At 39.8% G+C, this 21,483-nt stretch overlaps 1 protein-coding gene across 1 annotated transcript in view; it reads right to left on the bottom strand.

Annotated features, from left to right (window-relative positions):
- NCOR2 (nuclear receptor corepressor 2) overlaps positions 1-21,483 on the bottom strand; it is a 737,979-nt gene that overhangs the window by 412,797 nt on the left and 303,699 nt on the right. The window contains exon 5 of the mRNA XM_082255577.1: positions 4,091-4,270. Within this exon, the coding sequence (XP_082111703.1) occupies positions 4,091-4,270 (180 nt within the window). The remainder of the gene's footprint in view (positions 1-4,090; positions 4,271-21,483) is intronic.

The following is a 21,483-nucleotide window of genomic DNA, read 5'->3' on the forward strand; positions in this document are numbered from 1 at the left end:
TTTCTATGCAGAAACCAACCAAATTTAGGTTTTTAACCTGTACTGAAAAATGACTGCTGGATTCTAACCGACTACAGCCACACAGGAGTATCTGGTGGCCAAAAACCGACATATGCCTGAAAATAATGGACAGGGAGATATCTAGCCACCCTCTACAGCTTAATTAGCACACTTGAACCTGCACAGGGGATGTATCAATGTATGAAATACTGTTAGCTATGGACCATTTACACTGAGTTGATCTATATGTCAGGAGCAACTGCTGTCAAATCCAGATAGTAGCTACAAGTGTTTCTGAGACATGCAATGCAACAACGAAGTGTTAATTTGAATTTATTCAGTTTCCCTCACAGGTAGATCAAAAGGTATGAGGCATAGGCATAGGACATCAAGCAACCTAAGGGTTTGTTCACATGAATGGGTCGGGTAGGGGATGCAAAAGCAGGTGGTTGAGCTGCCCCTACTTAAGGAAGGGCATGCAGCAGTGGCAAGTATTAAATTGCGTGCTGCATGCAGCAGGCGCTACCGCTGCCGAACATGACTCATATAAGCAATGCATGTGGTTGCAGCACAGTGGTTCAGTTTTTTTTTTTAAGGTTCGAACAAGTGGTGAGTAGGTCATACTTCATATTGTCTTTTTGATCACTTTTCAGAGGGGTGGCAAGGACTACTGCACATAGGAAAGAATTGTTGCTATTTAATCACTTATTAACTTGGGTAACCCTAATCAGCCCTAATTAACACCTTCTTCCCCTTCTCCCCTAAGTTGATATTTTTCTGTTGACCTTTTTTCATTACTATTTTTTTTTTCAAATAAAATGTACTTTTTTTTTTTTTATTAGGTTTGGTAATTTTGTTGCATTGCATTTTTTTTATTTTAAATTATATATGTAATTGTTTTACATATTTTTCTACGTAAACAACTTTACATTTAGCATGTAACTTTGGTTTTATTAAAAATAGGGTTTATATATATATATATATATATATATATATATATATATATATATATATATATATATATATATATATATATATATATATATATATATGATTAAATGTATACTTTTTCTATTTCACCTTCAAAATATTATATTTTTAACTACAAAAACACTACATTTATTTAAATTGTTTTTAAACATCTTTTTGTATTTATATTGCATTGAAAATAAATATATATTGTATATTCCCTGTAAAAAGTATTCATCCCTTTGAGTTTCATGTTTTGTTGTACTAGAAGAAAAAAAAGTTACAGTTATTGTGTTCACTGAGTCCCCCCCCAAAAAAAAAACAATATATATATATATATATATACACATACATACATATACACACACATACATACACACACTTGTATATATATATGAATATACAGTACATATATACACACACATACACACGCACTCAGCTAGGAGGATGCTGCATCTGTCCCTCACCGCCTATGCACTAAGAACTGAGTAATCAAAGACCACTAATTGCTCAGTTCTCTCCGCTCTGAGCTGAGAAAGGGGACTGTCAGTCACAGGCTCTCTGTTATGCCCCTCCAGCGCTCACTGGAGTGCTGGGCTGTGGAGGGGCGGGAGCGGCTGGCTCAGACTCCCTAGCGGCTTGCTGAGAGGCTGAGCCAGCTGCTGGTCCAGGTATCTGGGTGGATGCTGACTGTCAAGTCAGGATCAATCCAGAGCCTGGACCGGCTGAGTGAGGTCAGCCCACAGCAGACTTTAGCCTGCTGTCAGCTGAAAACCAGGTACAAGAGTGCAAAAGGAACTGCAGTCCTGTGATACATAGATGAAGTAGGGCCTAAAAAAAAAAAAAAAAAAAAAAAAAAAAAAAAAAAAAAAGCTTTGGCTTATTTCATTTTCCTCCCATTATACCATCGTCAACTATGGAGCTTTAGATGAGCAGCCCTTGAAGCTTACGGATGAGCACTCTAGCGTTCTGTTCATACTGACACCTGCAAGATGGAGAAGCGAAGACAATGCACTATGCTTAAAAGTAAGCATTCTTTTACAAAATGAAGCTCTGTATGTTAATTTACTGAGGGTGCTTTAATGTATAGGGATGATTTTGTCAAAAGTCAATAAAGGAGAACAGAGCTTAGGTGTCCCTTTAATGTCAAAGTGAAAAACGATCTTTCCTGAACTGAACTCTGAAAGCTGTGCCCAAAAACGGCAAGCAGAGGGCAAAGGTCCAGTCATCAGTATGGCCTGTGGTCCCCCTGTAGCTGATCTTTTCTCGATTACTGACTTACCACACCTTGCTCTGCACTGTATCTCTGATAAAGACAGAGCTTTGCTTCCTCATGTCAAAGCTGTCTCCCAGATGACTGGTAATATGATGACTGGTGAGATAATATTTAAGAAGCAGCAGGAGATGTGCAGAAAGCACAGATTCATAGAATGAATGAAACAGAAAGAAGAATGCAATGCAAGCACAAGCAGAAGCGGCTGAGATCTCACATTGCAGATATACAGCCTTAATTCTGTACACGAGTGCCTAGGCAACACCACATACCAGAAAGGGAACAGATAATTTTTGGGTACTGCTTAGGAACAATTAAGATTTCTAGAATTATAGTTTCCTATTACAGTCCAGGGTCACTTTAAATATATAATAGATGCACTGTTGGCAGTAACTGAGTCTGTGGATAGTTCTTTATCGGCTTTGCACATATGGTCAATGTAATTTTTTACCATTCCTCATTGTAAAACTTCTGAAGCTCTGTCAGGTTCCTCAGAGTTCGTGAGTGAGCCATTGGCTCCCGCTGTGGTCAATCACTACCACTGAGCCAATCAGGAGAGAGAGGAGGGCACAGGGCCGAGCTGCTGCTCTGTGTGTGAATGGAAACACAGATCTGCAGCTCGGGATCAAGCTTGTTCGGGTGCCCAGATTGCAAGCTGCTTGCTCTGGGGGCACTCGGCAGGGACCAGGAGCGCCGGCAAGGGTCCCGATAGGGAGGAGGATCGGGACTGCTCTGTGCAAAACCTCTGAGGGTTGCTGGGCAGTGCCGAACTATATACAGGTGGATATCTTGGGGAGGATTCACTGGGAAGCCTTGATGGCTTCTGTGTGCCCAGACCACCTTTTTACCCACACACCTGGAACCTGCTTACCCTATATGAACGTCTGGAGAAGGACAAACTGTGCCTGGCTGGCTACTAGTCTCGTCATCTACTTATTAGTCTTATCTGTACCTGTGCTGGATCTACCATGCATCTAGTATATCCCTGGATTCTAGTTATTCCATCAGCTTCTGAGAGTGTCCATGGTAACTCCCTGCTCACTCGCCCAGCAGCACGCAGGCCTAACTACAGACCCACCTATCTTTTCTCAAATATGTCAGTCTCAAAGGTGTAGCAACTATTGCACTTTGCATAGGCAAAAGATTAGGATAATTGAAAGGCACTTATATGCTGTACTAGGGATAGCAGGCACCTAACAAGGCAATGTATCTTCTGGCAGTCATTGCAGCTTCAGAAGGAAGCCAGTGGGGCAGCAGCACAACCTACCCTTGGTTTCCTGTGCACAGGGGGATTGCTGTGTACAGGGGGTTATTGGCAATCTGACACAATGTGGAATGTCACAGTACACACAGGTCTGCTCCAGGTCCTACACAGAAGTTCTCTGCACTCTGCATTACATAATCCTGACCCCTGCACTCTGGGTTATTTACTCCTTACCCCTGCAGTCCGCATTACTCACACGTGACCCCTGCATTATGTGTTCCTTACTCCTCACTGCCACAAATGCTTTACTACCAACCTCTGAATTACCTGTTACTGACCACTGCATTTTGCCTTCATTACATTTTTGGGGCCTTGCTAGGTTATCTCCTTTAAAAAGTGTGCTGCACCCTAATTAAGTTTATACTCTTCCATGGTATTTAGGTAATCTCCACCCCTCCAAGTTTGCCGATCCCTAGTCTACATGATTAAATATTAACTGAATGAATTATTTGAGTAGGCCCTCCTACTACAGAACTATTTAAAAGAGATTACATGAAGACAGTTTATATAAATGATACACATCTGTTTTCCTATCACAAAAGGTCATTGACATCGACACAACTGGAATATGGAAATAAACTTACTTGTTTCTTCTTGAGCTTGGTGATCTGTTGCTCCACCATGGTGATTTCACGGTCTACCCTGTCCATGTTCTGGATCAGTTCTTCCTTTGAAAGGCGAGTGGGCAGCAAATCCACATCTCCTTCCGCATGTGGCGGACTTGAGGGAGACACAGGCTCCAGTTTCCCAGATAGGCAGCGATCCTGGAGATGGTAAAACATAGTCTTACACGTGTGACCACTTTTCTTCAACATTGTAGAGTGTTCAAAATGATCTACAAATGACTTTTATGAGAGAAAGAAAAACTTTGGTGAAACAAATCTGTCTGTTATAAAGCAATCTAACTGAATACAATCAGCTTGACATAATAAATGTTATCAACGTGTTTCTTTGAATAGATATGAGTGTATGTAATGGAGAAAGCCTGATTTGTTTGCAGGCTGAATTTTCCTGTTTAGTTCTGCTGCACAGTAATTGTGCTTTACTGTTAAAGCTTTTCAGGTTGCATGTTTATCAGTCTATGTAACCTATGAACCATTTACTTGAGGCCAAAAGTATGAAAAGTCTGCTAGTTCTTGTTGTCCATTGCAAGAACTGTGTAATATCTTGAAACTAACATTCAGTTATTCGGAAGATTTCCTGTCAAACTGTGGTCATTTCGTCTACTAAAATAAATTTGTTGACTAAATTAACACTATTTTACTCAACTAAAATATGACTAAAACAATTCAGGTGACTAAAATACGACTAAAACTAAAATGGCATTTTAGTCAAAAGACTAAAAAAACTACTAAAACTAATATGGCATTTTAGTGAAAAGAGTAATATACAACTTAAACTATAATGGCATTATTGTGAAAACTAAACCAAAAAATTAGTTGCGCAAAAAATTTCACCAAATAGTAAAAAAAAAAAAAATGTCTTAGTGACAGCTGCACTCACAAAATGTCCACATAAACCTTATACATATTAATATTAATGAAAACCGTGTTGCACTATCAATATAAAGTGCATGAATTCAATTAAGTAAGAAATTTATATAGAACAAAAATTGTAAAGAATGTGTTAAAAATCATTCATAAAAGATCAAGTAACATCCATCCAGTTCAATTATACATGTGTATCAACAAAAATCCATATTTCAGTGTGGATAGCAAAATCCTTACACCCAAAGTGCACACCCAACTCTTAACAGCTACTCTGACCCAAAGATGGGGGTCTGATGGGGATGCATATCAAGAGCCAAGATTCCAAGATGGGTTACTATACAAACAGGATGTTCAACAGTGGGCTCAGCTACTCTGACCCCAAAATGGGGGTCTGTCTGTACTTTATCCCACTATCCCCATGGGATGGATGGATATCAGGAGCCAAAATTCCAGGATGCTGCACGATTAATTATTTAAAAAAAATCGTGAAGTGCAGAGCCGTTCCCTGCTCACAGCTGTCAAAAAAAAAAAGGCAGCTGCAGTGTTTATTAACAACATTTGCTGAGAGGGAGATATAAAAAAAAAAAAAAAAAAAAACATTGTTATCTTCTGTTCTTTTTGAGATCAAAGGGATGAACTTCTGTCTATAAATGAGGGCAGTTTAACCACTTAAAGACTTAGCCTTTTTCTGACACTTTTTGCTTACAAATTAAAATCAGTACTTTTTTGCTAGAAATGTATTTAGAACCACCAAACCTTATATAATTTTTTTTTATCAGAGACCCTAGAGAATAAAATGGCGGTGGTTGAAATATTTTATATCACACTGTATTTGCGCAGCAGTGAAACGCAATTTTTTGGGAAAAAATACACAATGAATTAAAAAAACTAAACCGTAAAGTTAGCCCAATTCTTTTGTATATTGTGAAAGATGATGTTGCACCTGAAAATTGTGATCTTTGTTCTAAGCAAAAAGAATTGTGATTCTAGTTTTATCCAGAATTGTGCAGCTCTAATACAACTAAAACTAAAGCAATTCAGATGACTAAAATACAACTAAAACTAAAATGGCATTTTAGTCAAAAGACCATGACTAAAACGAATCGAATTTTGATGTCAAAATTACCACTGCTGACAAACTGATCACCAATAAAAAATCTGAATATATGGTATACAATCAGGAAATCAGCATGCAAAATGAAATGTGCAAGATGCATCAAAATATGATAATGTACTGTAGACAGTCAGAGAATGAGAGGAGTCATATTTTTATGTTCAAATAACTGATCAGTTTTTAGATTTCTTAATCCCAATATCCCCTACTTGTTTAAAGCAAATATATACTGCTCAAAAAAATTAAAGGAACACTTTGAAAACACATCAGATCTCAATATGGAAAATATCATGCTGGATATTTATACTGATATGGACTGGGTAATGTGTTAGGAACAAAAGGATGCCACATCGTTTGATGGAAATTAAAATGATCAACCTATAGAGAGCTGAATTCAAAGACACCCTGAAAATCAAAGTAAAAAATGATGCAGCAGGCTAGTCCATTTTGCTGAAATTTCATTGCAAAAACTAAAAATAGTAGTAGTTTGTATGGCTCCCACGTTCTTGTATGCATGGCTGACCACATCGGGGCATGCTCCTAATGAGTCGACGGATGGTGTCCTGGGGTATTTCCTCCCAGATCTGGACCAGGGCATCACTGAGCTCCTAAACAGACTGAGGTGCAACCTGGCGGTTTTAGTTGGGCCGAAATAATCTCCCAGAGCTGTTCCATTAGATTTAGGGCAGGTGAGCGTGGGGGCCATTCAATGGTTTCAATTCCTTCATCCCCCAGGAACTGGCTGCATATTGTCACCACATAAGGCCAGGCATTATCAGGAGGAACCCAGGACCCACTGCACCAGTGTAGGGTCTGACAATGGGTCCAAGGATGTCAATCCAGATACCTAATGGCAGTCAGGGTGTCATTGCCCAGCCTGTAGAGGTCTATGCGTCCCTCCATGGATATGCCTCCCCAGACCATCACTGACCCACCTCTAAACTGGTCATGCACAGCGATGTTACAGGCAGCGTAACGTTCTCCACAGCTTCTCCAGACCCTTTCACGTCAGTCAAATGTGCTTAGGGTGAACATGCTCTCATCTGTGAAAAGTACAGGGCGCCAGTGGCGGACCTGCCAATTCTGGTGTTCAGTGCCAAATGCCACTTGAGCTCCATGGTGCCGGGCAGTGAGCACAGGGCCCACTAAAGGACGTTGGGCCCTCATGAAGTCTGTTTCTGTTGGTTTGGCTGATCGTTCACACCAGTGACTTGCTGAAGGTCAATTTGTAGGGCTCTGGCAGTGCTCATCCTGTTCCTGCTTGCACAAAGGAGCAGATACTTGTCCTGCTGATGGGTTAAGGACCTTCTATGGCCCTGTCCAGCTCTTTTACAGTAACTGTGTCTCCTGGATTCGCCTCCATGCTCTTGAGACTGTGCTGGGAGACACAGCAAACCTTTTGGCAATGGCAAAAAGGGGTCCCACATAGCCCACATTGTCTATGTAACCAGGGATGGAGGCACCTCGCCTACAGGCTGGTGCTTCATTTAAAGTCCCACCATGCGATTTTCGTGCGTTTTTGGTGGATGCAGTCTAATTTGACCCCAGTTTTTTCATATATAGGAATGGAGACCATAGCATGACCTGCTTGTCTCATGTAAAGTCCCAAATATTTTATGAAATTAGGGATGAAGGCACTGAGCTATACAGGCAAATTGCCTTATATAAAGTCCCAATCTGTGTTTTATACTGCATCCTCCAATGGATTGGAGGTGTATGCCTCTCAGCTGGTCGTTTTCAGTTTGTACCATCTTAAGAACATTGCTATTAGAGCATTGAGATACCATATCAGTCGTGGATGGAAGTGGGTTGGGGGAAGTTTGGGCTGCTCCCTCCCACCTGCCTCCTATCCACCCATTAGCAGCCATGTGCTCCCAGAGTGGAGACACTTAAATTTAAAAGTGTTAGGGACTGCAGATAAAACAGGGTGCTGTGTCGTGGCTCTGCAGCTTTCACTTGCGTTTGCAAATGCGTGTCAACTAAACCCCTGTTCTTTATTAATATTGAGACAGGTCTACTTGGTTGGTAGCAGACTGGAGGGCGAGTACAACAGACTGTGGGCTGGCTGGCTTCCATGCACCTCTTTTAATCCTTTTCAATTTGTTTTTACATATAATAAAAAAAAAAAAAAAAACACTGTGCAATAGTTATACGGTTAGTATATGTATGCAATGACACCCGCTCTACATGTTTCACCAACAACTGGCTTCTTCAGGAATTTTAATGTGTCCGACATACAAAATAGACTGTGCAAAAGATCAAGTGCTGCATATTAGGAGAGTGGTCAGGAGGAAGTATCAGTGAAACCGCAAAAAGGGATATGGAGTCCACACAGAGATCCATACACAAAAAGGGAAGCACATGAACACCAGGTCTAAACCAGGGAGGAAAAAATGTAACCAGACAGGACCAAAGGGAGGATTGCCAAAGAGTGTGTAGGTCAAGTCAATTCTAAGGATATATCCTAGATTACAATCTTCAGTGGATGTTTTTAAGGCAAATATCGCTCCACCTCTGGCAAGTACTCTGGCGTTCAGGTTACAACAAACCATCATTTACAGAAGGTGAGGTCAGTAATGACAGCTACAATATTTTTCCTAACACAGATTTGCTTTTAGGTTGAGATTTGAATTGTTGATTTTTATTAATACATTAATAAAAAATTCCTAACTTGGTAATAAGCCAGTTAAGAAATGAAGAATATGAAGAGGTCCACCCCCTCTTTTCAGTTGGCTGAGGCTGCTGGACATAGCCCAGCCACTAATAAAAAGCCTCACCCTGGTGGTCCTGGTCCAGCTGGAACACTCACACTAAGCAGGGCTTAATAAAACTTTCTGTTTGCACTTATGAACTTTCCCCTTTTAATCTCAATGAACTCTAAAATGGCAGCATATTCTACAAGACAGGATGCAATATGCTTACAACAAACTAATTTCATCTAAACGACAAGCTTGTAGCCACATTCAACTGTTCCTTGGCAAAACAGTGGAATGTTAAAGCCATGAATATGACAAAAGCCTATTGTGACAATATACTTAATAGCAGCAGGAAAAATGCACAATGACCCCGTTGTTGTACGCTTGGAACCAGTACAGCATGTTGATCTGGCGATGAAAGGGTGAGGATCCTTCTGTTTTTCCAGAACAGACTATTAAAATGCATCCCATGTGAGGGAAACCTAAGTCTCTGTGGCAGGAAGCCAACAGAGAGCACTCCCCCTCTAATGAAACCCAACTCTGGCCTTCAGAGACCTGCCTTGTATAGCTTGGCATCCCCCCATCTCTATACTTGTTGCTGCTCACCAGCTGCACACTCACAATGACATTGGTATGACTGGGCCTACACGAGTGACAATGACATCATAGCTTTACCCAGCCAAGATAAAATAGGAAGTGGTGTCCAGAGAATATTTAACCCTTCAGGCAACAGATTAGCAAGAAAACCAGGCATCGACAGGAAATGTTAAAATCAGCACAGGACTTTTTAAACATAGGTCAAAGTTCCTTTCAACATGCTGGAAGTATATTCCGATTACAGTGCTAAATCACTCTGCTGAAATCGGACACTAAGCACTTTTCCTGTACTGGAGAATGATGTTTGATAGTGGTTCCTGCCAAACAGCTTCTCCTTTATCCTTACATGTTTTCCTGGCAACAAAGGGTTACGTTTCCTTATTAACCTACAGCTTGTGGCTTCCAGGGGAATGGAAAATAAGCAGAGTTTGGAATAATGAAATAATGATGTTTGTTTGCTCTTCTGGCAGATTATTCAGTCAATGCCTGCTCCGTAATTACACTTCCTAACCATTTGTTTTTATAAGCTACTAACAACTGCACAGACCTTCTTTATTAGTGTGACCATACATGCAGTGTGCAGAAAGGGATCACCTGCAAGACTGGGACAAGTGAAGCATGGGGTAGTGCCTTGCCCAGAAAAGTAGCAATATAGACCCACGTTGCCCTCCAGGGAACAGGGCATTGTATGATGCCCCAGATGAACCATCTACAGGCCTGCTGGCAGGGCTACTGGCAGTGCACCTGCACTAGGACTTGGAGAATAAAAGGCTCTGTCAAAGGACTTCTTACTTATTCCTGGCAAAGGAGGTCTATTGTCATCCCTACACTAGAGGACTCTGATGTTTGTTCTGCCACTGTCTGGTGGCACCTGAAAAATTGTGCCCCAACCAGTTAAAATGTCACTTAACCCACAGCATAAAAAACTATCAATAAATGCTGTATTACATTCTGTTCATACCCAGTGGGATTCATTTTCTGGATTATGCAAAAAAACCTTGTTGATTCTGCTGCTCTCTAATCTCCTTCTACTGTTCATGCCCCCCGATGCAGCTGGAGTTTTTGCAGAGCCGTGTTGGCAGTTCTGTGTATGCTCAGTTTTCACTGTATATTTACCTTGATAATTTCCCCCCTATCATATCTGAGCAGCCCATGTGACTATAGAGTCATACATATGGGCGTATACACAGTGGTAAATGACAGCCCACTCCCTTTCCACCTCCTCCATGCCCACTAACCAGCTAAACACAACGGGGGCGGGATATTACATCTTGATTGATGGAGGATTCACTTCCCTGTTATTCTAAGACACAGGCTGGAGGGGCGAGACTAAAGAAAATACCTGTTATTTCGGTACATGGAGGAGTATGTAACTCATGCTATGTGACAGCTTCATCATACAGGGAGTCTCTAGCCCTTTGTAAGCTACAACTCCAGTGACTTGTCTCTTACACAGGTTTTGTTTTTTTGCTCCTGCATCTGCGGAGATCAGCACTTTGCCCTGCATGAGCAAAGCACAGACTCATTTCAAGGTCTGATACCTTTGATGAACTGCCATAGCATTTGCAAATATAAGGTTATAGTAGAGTGATGCTACAGAAAAACAAACACATTGTTTTTTTTCATTTATAGATTATTATTTTGACCTTCAGCATAGCAAAAAGCATTTCTGTGAAATAAGGCAAGTTTTAGATCCAGAACGAGTACAGCAGCATGAACTAAGAGGTCACATATGCATAAGTAATCTTCAAAATATTACGCTTTTTGTTGAGAGGAAAGTCAGATACTTTAGGAAGTAACAGACGCCCACTTTAATCTGTTTATTATAGCCCTTAAAAGTCCAATATCTCTGTTTAGAAAAGTCAATATTATATTTCATGAACAGTTGAGCTTAGTCCCTATTACATTATATCTGCTGTTATAATAGGTTGAGAGGTGCAGGAGCTTTCAATTGGATTACTGGACAAGAAAGCCATCCGAGTAGCAGAAAACACCTGTTCCCATGGCTACTTCTTTATTTTTAATAAGATTATGAGGATCACAAAAGGGAGTTGGAACACTAAAATGTAAAGTTTTGTTGTGAAATAATTCCCCCTGGATAAACTATATACATTGCAATAATTGTGTTATTATTGTAAACTCTGCCAGCACTTTTATCAGCCCAATTGTGTGGATTGCAGGATTAGCCTTTTGGATACACCTGGAACACTAAATTCTGATTGCAAGCTCTGTCCATGCTTGAAAAAAAAAAAAGAAAGCCAAGCACAGAAATTGTTTTTTGGGGGTATTCTGTACCGAACACCCCAATGGTACAAGGAAATGTTATTTGAATTTGTTTTCAGTTTTTAAATATACCTAGCTGCACGTGTAATTAGATAACAGTTAAAAGAATTCTAAATGTAAAAACAACTAACTAAAGTAAAATATAAACATATAAATATATTATATATACTGTATATTTAGTTGTTGCCATTGCACACATATCTGGGAGAAAATGGGTCCGGGTGCTCAGCAAAGCATGAAATACATATAATCCAAAAAAGGCGGCACTCCTGGGGTGTGAAAGGTTAACACTTAGCGAAGAAGTTAATTTTGACAAGGAATGGGTTCCCGAGGAAGACAACCTTTTCTAAATAAACCTTATAACTGAAAGTAATCTTTTGACAAAAATAAATATAATATATATATATATATATATATATATATATATATATATATATATATATAGTAATTAAAAAAATATATATTTATATATTTTATATACACACACACACACACTAACAAGGGATTTACTGAGCACTATGGGCTAAGCGAAGAGAAGGTACAAGAAACATTGCCTGCTTGTAGCTTGGATGGTCTGCCTGAATCCCTAAAATGCTTTTCCTTTTCAGTTTGAGCTATTGAGTTCTGTAAATCAATGGGGAATTATATCAAAGAAGCATCTAAGAAGCAATCAAGAGAGCAACACATGAATAGGAGTCTGAAGTTTTTCCAGATGACTTATAAAGAGAATGCTAAATATTATTCAGTACTTCAAATTGTAAGAAAGGAAACTGTTTATTTTGTTTATAACTTCAACCATAATAAATGGAGAAAAACATTTGTACAAAACTACTACACATTCCATTTGAATAAAACCCATCATGAGAAGAATATAAAGTCTGCCACTTCTGAACCCTCCTTTTTAAAATGACTGTTGCCTGGCTGTTATGCTGACTGCCTTGCTTCTAGAATATGAGTCCCTAACAAGTAACATTAAGCAGATGGGGATGCCTGTAAAGCACTGCGTAAAATTAACAGCGCTATATAGTTACCTGTAATAAATAAATAAAATCTGCATATTAATTCCATGTTAATTACTCAGAAACTAAATGGATAACACTACAAAAGCCAGTCAACTAACATTTTCAGGAATGTACCAACAATGGCAGCTTCCATATTTACAGAATAAAAATAGCTATAATGCTGCTCAGTAGAGGAATTTAAACAAGCTCATTTCCTGTAACTCAATTTACTGTTCATTTCATTTCCTGTTCCTCAATTTGTCTTATTTGGTAGCGCTGTTCTGCATTCCTTTTTATGAATATTTTGTTTTTTGCCCTAAGCCAGTGCTATTTCATCTAACAAGTGCCAATATAAATAACATTTCGAACATGTTGCATAAAGATTGTGGGAATGACTTTACCCTTGCAATCCTTTTTATTTTGCAGACATTATGTGCCCTATTAATGAAGACATTTTTTCTGCAGCAATGAGTTCTAATTATATTCATTTTTTACCTACTCTCTACACAAGCACGGCAGAGTATAATAATTACAGCGCACAGCAAGGCTCTGTTATAGGACCTCCATATGGGACAACATTTAAATTTGGATGGAAAATGCAATTATCCCTTGGAGTCGATAGGCAGCTGAGTGCTATGATATGATCTGGAAATACCATTACTTGCTTTTTCTTGCTGCAGTTAAATTTACCCAAAGAAAGCTTAACTACAGTACTTAAATTCCCATTATGCAGCCTGGTGGCAGGGAGCTGTTAAAAGTCTGTGACTTAAACATCTTTTAGGAAGAAAAAGATCTGTGCAGGATTTAAAAAAAAAAAAGACTATGTTACCCAGACCACCAAAGATGAAGGGAAATATTGTCTACATCATAACTAGCAGCGAAAGTCATTGTATCAAAATACACCAATTAAGTGCAATCCTAAAATCTTCTTTCAGACTAGAAGTATGAATATTTAAACAGCTAAAAAATGACCCTATGTATACTATACATAATGGTACATCTCCAAACTTGTTAAAGGAAACCTGTACTCACTATACACTATGTCAGCCTTTTTCAACCAGGGCACCTGAATTTGTAAGGGGTGCCATGGCATTCTGAATGAGAAAGGCTATCAGACCAGATCGAGCTCCGACTTCTCCGCCGTACTGTACATCGGCACAGCGGGAGCTCGATCACGACAGTGATGTGCAGAGCAGTGGAAGGAGAGTCCACAGTGCAGATGCAGGTACAGAACTGCAGTTTTTTTTTACAGGCTGTGCATGTATGTATGTGTAATATATATATATATATATATATATATATATATATACATACACACACATACATACATACATACACACACACGGTATCTTACAAAAGTGAGTACACCCCTCACATTTTTGTAAATAAATATTTTATTATATCTTTTCACGTGACAACTCTGAAGAAATGACTTTGCTACAATGTAAAGTAGTGAGTGTACAGCTTGTATAACAGTGTAAATTTGCTGTCCCCTCAAAATGACTCAACACACAGCCATTAAGGTCTAAACCGCTGGCAACAAAAGTGAGTACACCCCTAAGTCAAAATGTCCAAACAGGGCCCAAAGTTTCAATATTTTGTGTGGCCACCATTTTTTTCCAGCACTGCCTTAACCCTCTTGGGCATGGAGTTCACCAAAGCGTCGCAGGTTGCCACTGGAGTCCTCTTCCACTCATCTATGACGACATCATGGAGCTGGTGGATATTAGAGACCTAGCACTCCTCCACCTTTCGTTTGAGGATTTCCCAACAGATGCTCAATAGGGTTTAGATCTGGAGACACACTTGGCCAGTCTATCACCTTTATAATCAGCTTCTTTAGCAAGGCAGTGGTTGTCTTGGAGGTGTGTTTGGGGTCGTTATGTTGGAATACTGCCCTGCAGCCCAGTCTCTGAAGGGAGGGGATCATGCTCTGCTTCAGTATTTCACAGTATATATTGGCATTCATGGTTCCCTCAATTAACTGTAGTTCCCCATCTGGGGCAGCACTCATGCAGCCCCAGAGTAAGACACTCCCACCACCATGCTTGACTGTAGGCAAGACACACTTGTCTTTGTACTCCTCACCTGGTTTCTGCCACACACGCTTGACACCATCTGAACCAAATAAGTTTATCTTGGTCTCATCAGGCCACAGGACATGGTTCCAATAATCCATGTCCCTAGTCTGCTTGTGGGCTTTCTTGTGCACCATCTTTAGAAGAGAAGAGGTTTCATTCTGGGACAATAGCCATGCAGACCAATTTGATGCAGTGTGTAGCGTATGGTCTGAGCACTGACAGGCTAACCCCCCACCCCTTCAAGCTCTGCAGCAATGCTGGCAGCATGTCTATTATCCAAGGAAAACCTCTGGATTGGACGCTGAGCGCGTACACTCAACTTCTTTGGTCGACCATGGCAAAGCCTGTTCTGAGTGGAACCTATCCTGTTAAATTGCTGTGTGGTCCTGGCCACTGTGCTGCAGCTCAATTTCAGGGTCTTGGCAATCTTCTTATAGCCTAGGCCATCTTTATATAGAGCAAAAATTCTGAGAGGTGCAGGAGTTCTTTGCCAGGAGTTGCCGTGTTGAACTTTCAGTGATCAGTATGAGAGAGTGAGAGCGATAACACCAAATTTAACACACCTGAGACCTTCTAACACTAATGAGTTACAGGACGCCAGGGAGGGGAAATGGCTAATTGGGCCCAGTTTGGGCATTTTCACTTAGGGGTGTACTTACTTTTGTTGCCAGCGGTTTAGACATTATTGGCTGTGTGCTGAGTTATTTTGAGAGGACAGCAAATTTACACTGTTATACAAGCTGTACACTCACTACTTTACATGGTAGCAAAGTGTAATTTCTTTAGTGTTGTCACATGAAAAGCTATAATAAAGTATTTACAAAAATCTGAGGGGTGTACTCACTTCTGTGAGATACTGTATATACAAACATTCGTGTATATGTGTGTTTATGTGTCTTTTATTCTTTACCCTTAATTCTAAGCCCCTAGGGACTGCTTTTTTAAGGCTCATTCATACTAGCAGCAAGGACTACAGCTCCTCTGAAAAGTGAGTCATCTCCTCAATGCCTGTTTTAACCCCCTATATACAGCATCTTTATGCCACAATCGCATGCAATGTACACAATTGCAGGGCAGTTGCAGCGTGGCCCATTAACCTGGGGGTTTACATCCTGCTATGGCAACAGCATGTGAATGACTCTGGCTGTTGCCTCTGCAGCTAAAGGGGGAGCAGTTGGGGGTGATAAAAACACAGGCCAACCATGTGGTTTTTCCATCATCTAACCTTATGTGTAAAGGAGTTCTTAGTTCACATCTGTACGGCTGCATGTAGGGCAGCTGCATCATTTCAATGGGCTGCCCTACCTGCAATAATGCAGGGAAAGTTGTCCCGGACCCTTTCTTTAAAATTATGCCACATGGAAGACGCAAAGAATTAATGGCACCCCTTTTGCGCACATTTCCCGACATGCAGTAATCTAAACTAAGCCTTAGACTGGGATACCTTGACAATGAGAATACTTTTCAAGGCGCTGCGACTGGAAAAAGGTTGACAAACACTGCACTATATGGTTAAAATGTTTTTGGAAACCTAACCATCACACCTATAGGAATTTGCTGGTCATCCCATACAACTATGTACATTAATATGGAGTTGGCCCAACCTTTGTAGCCATAAAAGCCTTTACCCTACTGGGTAGGCTTTTCACAAGTTTATGGAGCATGTCCATTTAGTGCCCATTTAGTCCAAAGATTTTTTGTGAGGTTAGGTACTGATGTTGGTTGAGAAGATCTGGCTTGCAATCAGTGTCCCAGTTCATCCCAAAGTTGTTCAGTGGGGTTAAGGGCAAGGCTCTGTGCAGGCCACTTAAATCTCTCCACACATACGTTGTTTCTATGGACTTGGCTTCTTGAACAGGGCACAAGGTTGGGAGTGCATAGTTGTCCTAAATATCTTTGCTTGCTGCACATACTTTGAGACAGTTGTTGAACGCACATTATTGTTGACCTACTTCTGAAAATGCTAGATGCCCAGCTGTCTCAAACTTTAAAAAACTGGATCACAGACCCTGAAAAACATGTGTACAAACAATGTGTACTTGTAATGTGTTCCTAGTCAATGACTCAACTGGGTTTATTTACTAAAGGCCAATAGACTCTGTTCATTTTGAAAGAGAAGTTACACTTTGCAAAGCAATTTTCCCCAAGGCTTATTAAATGTTCTGACTTCCATCATCCAATCATGTACAAGCAAAAGTCTAGTGTCAATTATTATCAAGAGTCAGGTGTCAATTATAGTACAGCCGTGTCCAAAAGTTTTGAGAAGGACACAAATATTATTTTCACAAAGTCTGCTGCTTCAGTGTTTTTAGACCTTTTTGGCAGATGTTACTATAGTATACTGAATTATAATTAAAAGCATTTTATAAGTTTACGCAAAGGAATACATTTTTGTAGTGTTGGCCCTTCATTTTAAGGACCAGCAGAGCCCCCCTGCCCCAAAGCCCCCCCCCCCCATGTTGAGGGTATGTGGCCCGTTACTGTTCAGGAGGGGGGCCTTCCTTTTCTTGACCTGCCGGGCTGCATGTGCAGATAAAGGTCATGTATGGATCTGGGGGTGGACCCCATGCCATTTTTTTACCGATTTTTTTTTTGGCCAGCAATCTTTTCTCTTTTTTTTTTTTCATTCAGCTGTCAGCGGTTAAGGACACGGGGGCTGCCTTCCCAGCCCGCTCCTTAGCAACCAGCTATACACAGTGTGTGAAAGTGGGAAAAAAACAAAAACGCATCAAAAATGCAACACTTGTGTTTCTGGTAAGGCTCCATTGAAACCTATTACACGCAAAACGCAATGTGCTGCAGGAAAAAAAGTCCTTGGCCCCTTCCAAAAACTCGCCAGCTGAAAAACGCAAGGATGTGAACCATAGGAAACAATGTTAAATGGACTGTATGTAGTGTGTTTGTACAAACTGTAAAATGCACTTAAAAAAATACATAGGTATGACCATAGGGTAAAGGTGCAACCTCCAGACTGATCATCCTGATTCTTTTTTTGCCATGTTTGTGACCCACTGTTGAGCCTCTGGCTTGAAACAGTTTTTTTTTTGTCTTTCAAAATAAAATGTTTTAAACGGATATGTAAAAATTATTTTAAAGTAAAGGTTTTAAAAAGTGTAAACTTTCAAAAATATGTAAAAGAAAAATTATATATTTTATATATATATATATATATATATATATATATATATATATATATATATATATATATATAGTTTAATAAAATTATTAGTGATCTGCATATTATGAAACCAAAAATGCAAGCACACGTGGTCATTCAAATGCTATAAATTATAACAGGTGCTTCAGGTGCCTATGTATACAGTGACATTTACTTCTTGCCACATCATCCCGTGTTGCATTGAGCATATTTTTTCATTTTTAATAACCCCTCAATGCACATTGACAGGCCAAAAACGTGAAGGAGCCCCAATATTTGTGCTCAAACACACCACAAAACACCAAATTGAAAATGGATATTATCACATCTCTACTCACATCTACACTTCCATACCAATGATTTTTTTCATTCCAGGGACAGATGCTACATTTCAACTGCAGTATACTGTATATTATATTGCCTTTAACAACTATTAGAAACTTTAACAAACTAAAAGGCGCCCAATGAGGTCACTTCATTTTAAAACGTTTTATTAAGCCACAATAAGCATGCAATTCTCTGCAACATAGAGCAGAACTAGGTGGAGCCACAATGACCTGGAGTGGTTATGTTTTCTGACCCTTATGCAAATATAAGAGCACAATGCCATGCTAACAGGGAGGTGTGAAAAGTCTTTGATCTCTGAGCTGTGCAGCTAGAAAAGTTCAAGCCAAGAGGTTATGGAGGATCCTCGATCCTGCTACCATACTTGCAAAGCAGTTGGGAAACTTAAGAAACAAAAGAAACATCATTTTGCAAGTATTAATGCCTGTGTGTTTTTTTACTTGAATTTTCAGAATGTTTTCAGTTTCAAAAATTAGTTCTGCCATAAATAGCTATTTTGTGTGAAAACAGCGGTTGCACACCTTAGAAAAATGTATAATTGTTAATCAATTATGCTGAAAATAAAACTAACACGAGTTGAAGACCAAACAAAGTAAAAATAACCCCCCCCCCCACCCATCACAGTCAATTGACTTTTTAAACCAAAACTATATTTCTTTAAAACCATTAAAATAAAATGGAATTTAATTTAGAAAAATGTAGAATATGTGATATAGTGCCTGATAGTGTGTTTCTAGTTACCAAAAAGCTTTGCAGTTGATGTGCCTCTATGGCGTATTAACGGCTCTACACAATTTATTTTATTATTCATTAGCAGCATTTTAAAATATCAAAACCAATAACTCAGATTTAGATAGAGGTCTCCATCATTTCAGAAACAAACCCTAGTGAAAATCTAACCTGAAGATGTTAGTTCTGGCATCTACCTGCCCACGATCGACACTGCTTTACAAAAGTGGTTATGCACCCATAAGCAGATAATTCAGCCTAGGTTTTGAGGTTGCTGGACCCAGAATCTCAGGGGATTTTCCCTTGCCAGTGATCACCAAAAAGGTATAAGGGTACATTGTCCTTAAACCACCAAGTATCCATACAAAACCTGCATAAACAGAAGGCTTATTTCATTACCTTACCCACTGCAACAACAAAAAAAACTATTGGTGTACTTCTGGTGCATTTATGTACACATCCTCTTGTATATTTGCCTTCCTCCGTGGGTCCTAGGAGGCTACTTTTTATCCCAGACTTGCAGTTATTTCTAGGAAAACTAATACATTTACGTCTAATACAGTAGTGGGGTAGCTGTAAATCCACAGGGAGGGAATTCAGCATTTGTTACTTGTTTAGCGGTGAAATTGCTTCAGGCTGTTGAATCACTAGATAAATTTGACCTAGATCCATACAAGCATCGGGATTCAGATTTTATTCTTGTGCAAGCTGCTCCTGGAGGATTAAAATTCTATTTCAGACCTTTCAAAATAAGTGCTCAGCTGAACACTCTGTACCTGAGAATATAATGAGCATTTATTAATAACTTGCAGATCTAATTCCACAGTGAGGCTACATTCTGAAAATTGAAAGCAATTTATTTTTTAAGTAAAATAGCTGAATTTAATTTCATAAGCTACTTTGAAACGTAAACCACAAAAACCCTTTTTGTATTATGGATAACACAGGAAGAAAGCAATGGGCATTACTGGGTACAATTAACTAGAATAATCACATTTAAAGTGACCATTTCTAATGATTTAAAGTTTTAAGTTAATAACTTAAAGAGGCGCTTTTCATAAGCACACCACTTTGCCTATTTTAACGCCTATTCTCGCTCTCAAAATTGACACCCAGCAGGATTTTCGCAGGCAAACTCAGTTTGCTAATCTTCTATGGCTACTCCCTAAGGCTCTGATGTTTAACTTGTGTCCATCCACTAGCCTACAGTAGTGACCACTTCAAGGTAGCTCACCCCGAGACAGAAGGGGGTCGAGAAATGAACAAGAGAACCTTTTGAGGCTGTAAAATGATGGAAAGAGACATAGCCTACATATGGAAAGCAGACTTAAGGGACAACTCATTTGATTTCAAAATGGCTTGTTTACGAACTCTTTGTGGTTGTAAAGCACAAGTCTACAACTCAGCAGCCCTCAGTTTTGCAGTGTAGTGTTTTGCAAAAATGTCTTTTACTGCTATGCTTCTATACCTGGACTTTCCCCTTCGCATCCACGCTTCAAAAAAAATAAAAAAATAAAAAATGTGGGTGACAAAAATACATGTCAATGGTATCCTAAAGTATTTGTAAGCAAGTAAAAAGGGTGTCTTATATTCAACTCACAAGCCTTTTGTGGTACCCTTTATTGCATCCAGTATACATATTACAATGTTACGCTAGGGGACAGATACAGTATGCACAGCATCGGGGCTGAGTATAAATGGTTCTTTGGTATGCCGTTCATGTCCTTATGGATTCACTGTTCTCCCAATATATACATTACAAAGTTGTAGTTTTGGAACTTGTATGTTGCCTGAAAACAAAAGGTATTAGGGGAAGTCCTCAGTATGGCCCTCTATCACTGCATATATTTCACTGCCGACTTTCATTTCAGGGACTTATAAAAATTAGCAGATGCAAGCCAGTCCAACCATTCTCTGACATTTATATGGCAGGTTAGGGTTTCTCATTTTATGTATAAACTCTATAGAGATCGAACGATTATCTGCAACACCGATATATCGGGGGCCTATCTGCACTTTTTCTCCGATATATCGGAATCGACTTTTGATTTACCGATATTGCCGATATTTCAGGGAAAGTGCTGTACCGGAGTGATGCCTGCAGCTAGAGGCATCACCCCAGTACCGGTGTCCATAGCCGACGGTCGGCTGTCTTATAATGACAACCGATGCGGCTGAGGAACCGCTCGGCTGTCATTCCAAGGAGTGGGAGGGGACGGCCAGCGCCTATAGCGACTCGCCCGGGTCTCCCATCTCCATTTCTTTGAATTTGGCGCCACCGCGCACCCGGAAGCGATGTCATGACATGACATCACTTCCGGGTACTGGCGGCGCAAAATTCAAAATCTTACAGTATTTAAAACAGCCAAACTTGGCGTTTTGAATGCTTTAAGTGCAGAGGAGGAGTTTGGGGTCTTTTAGACCCCCAGATCCCTCCACCACAGTACCTGTAGACAAAAAAAGAAAAGAAAAAAGCCCAAAAAT

The sequence above is a fragment of the Pelophylax lessonae genome (assembly GCF_965119305.1).
Source record: "Pelophylax lessonae genome assembly, chromosome: 1".
Taxonomy (NCBI): domain Eukaryota; kingdom Metazoa; phylum Chordata; class Amphibia; order Anura; family Ranidae; genus Pelophylax; species Pelophylax lessonae.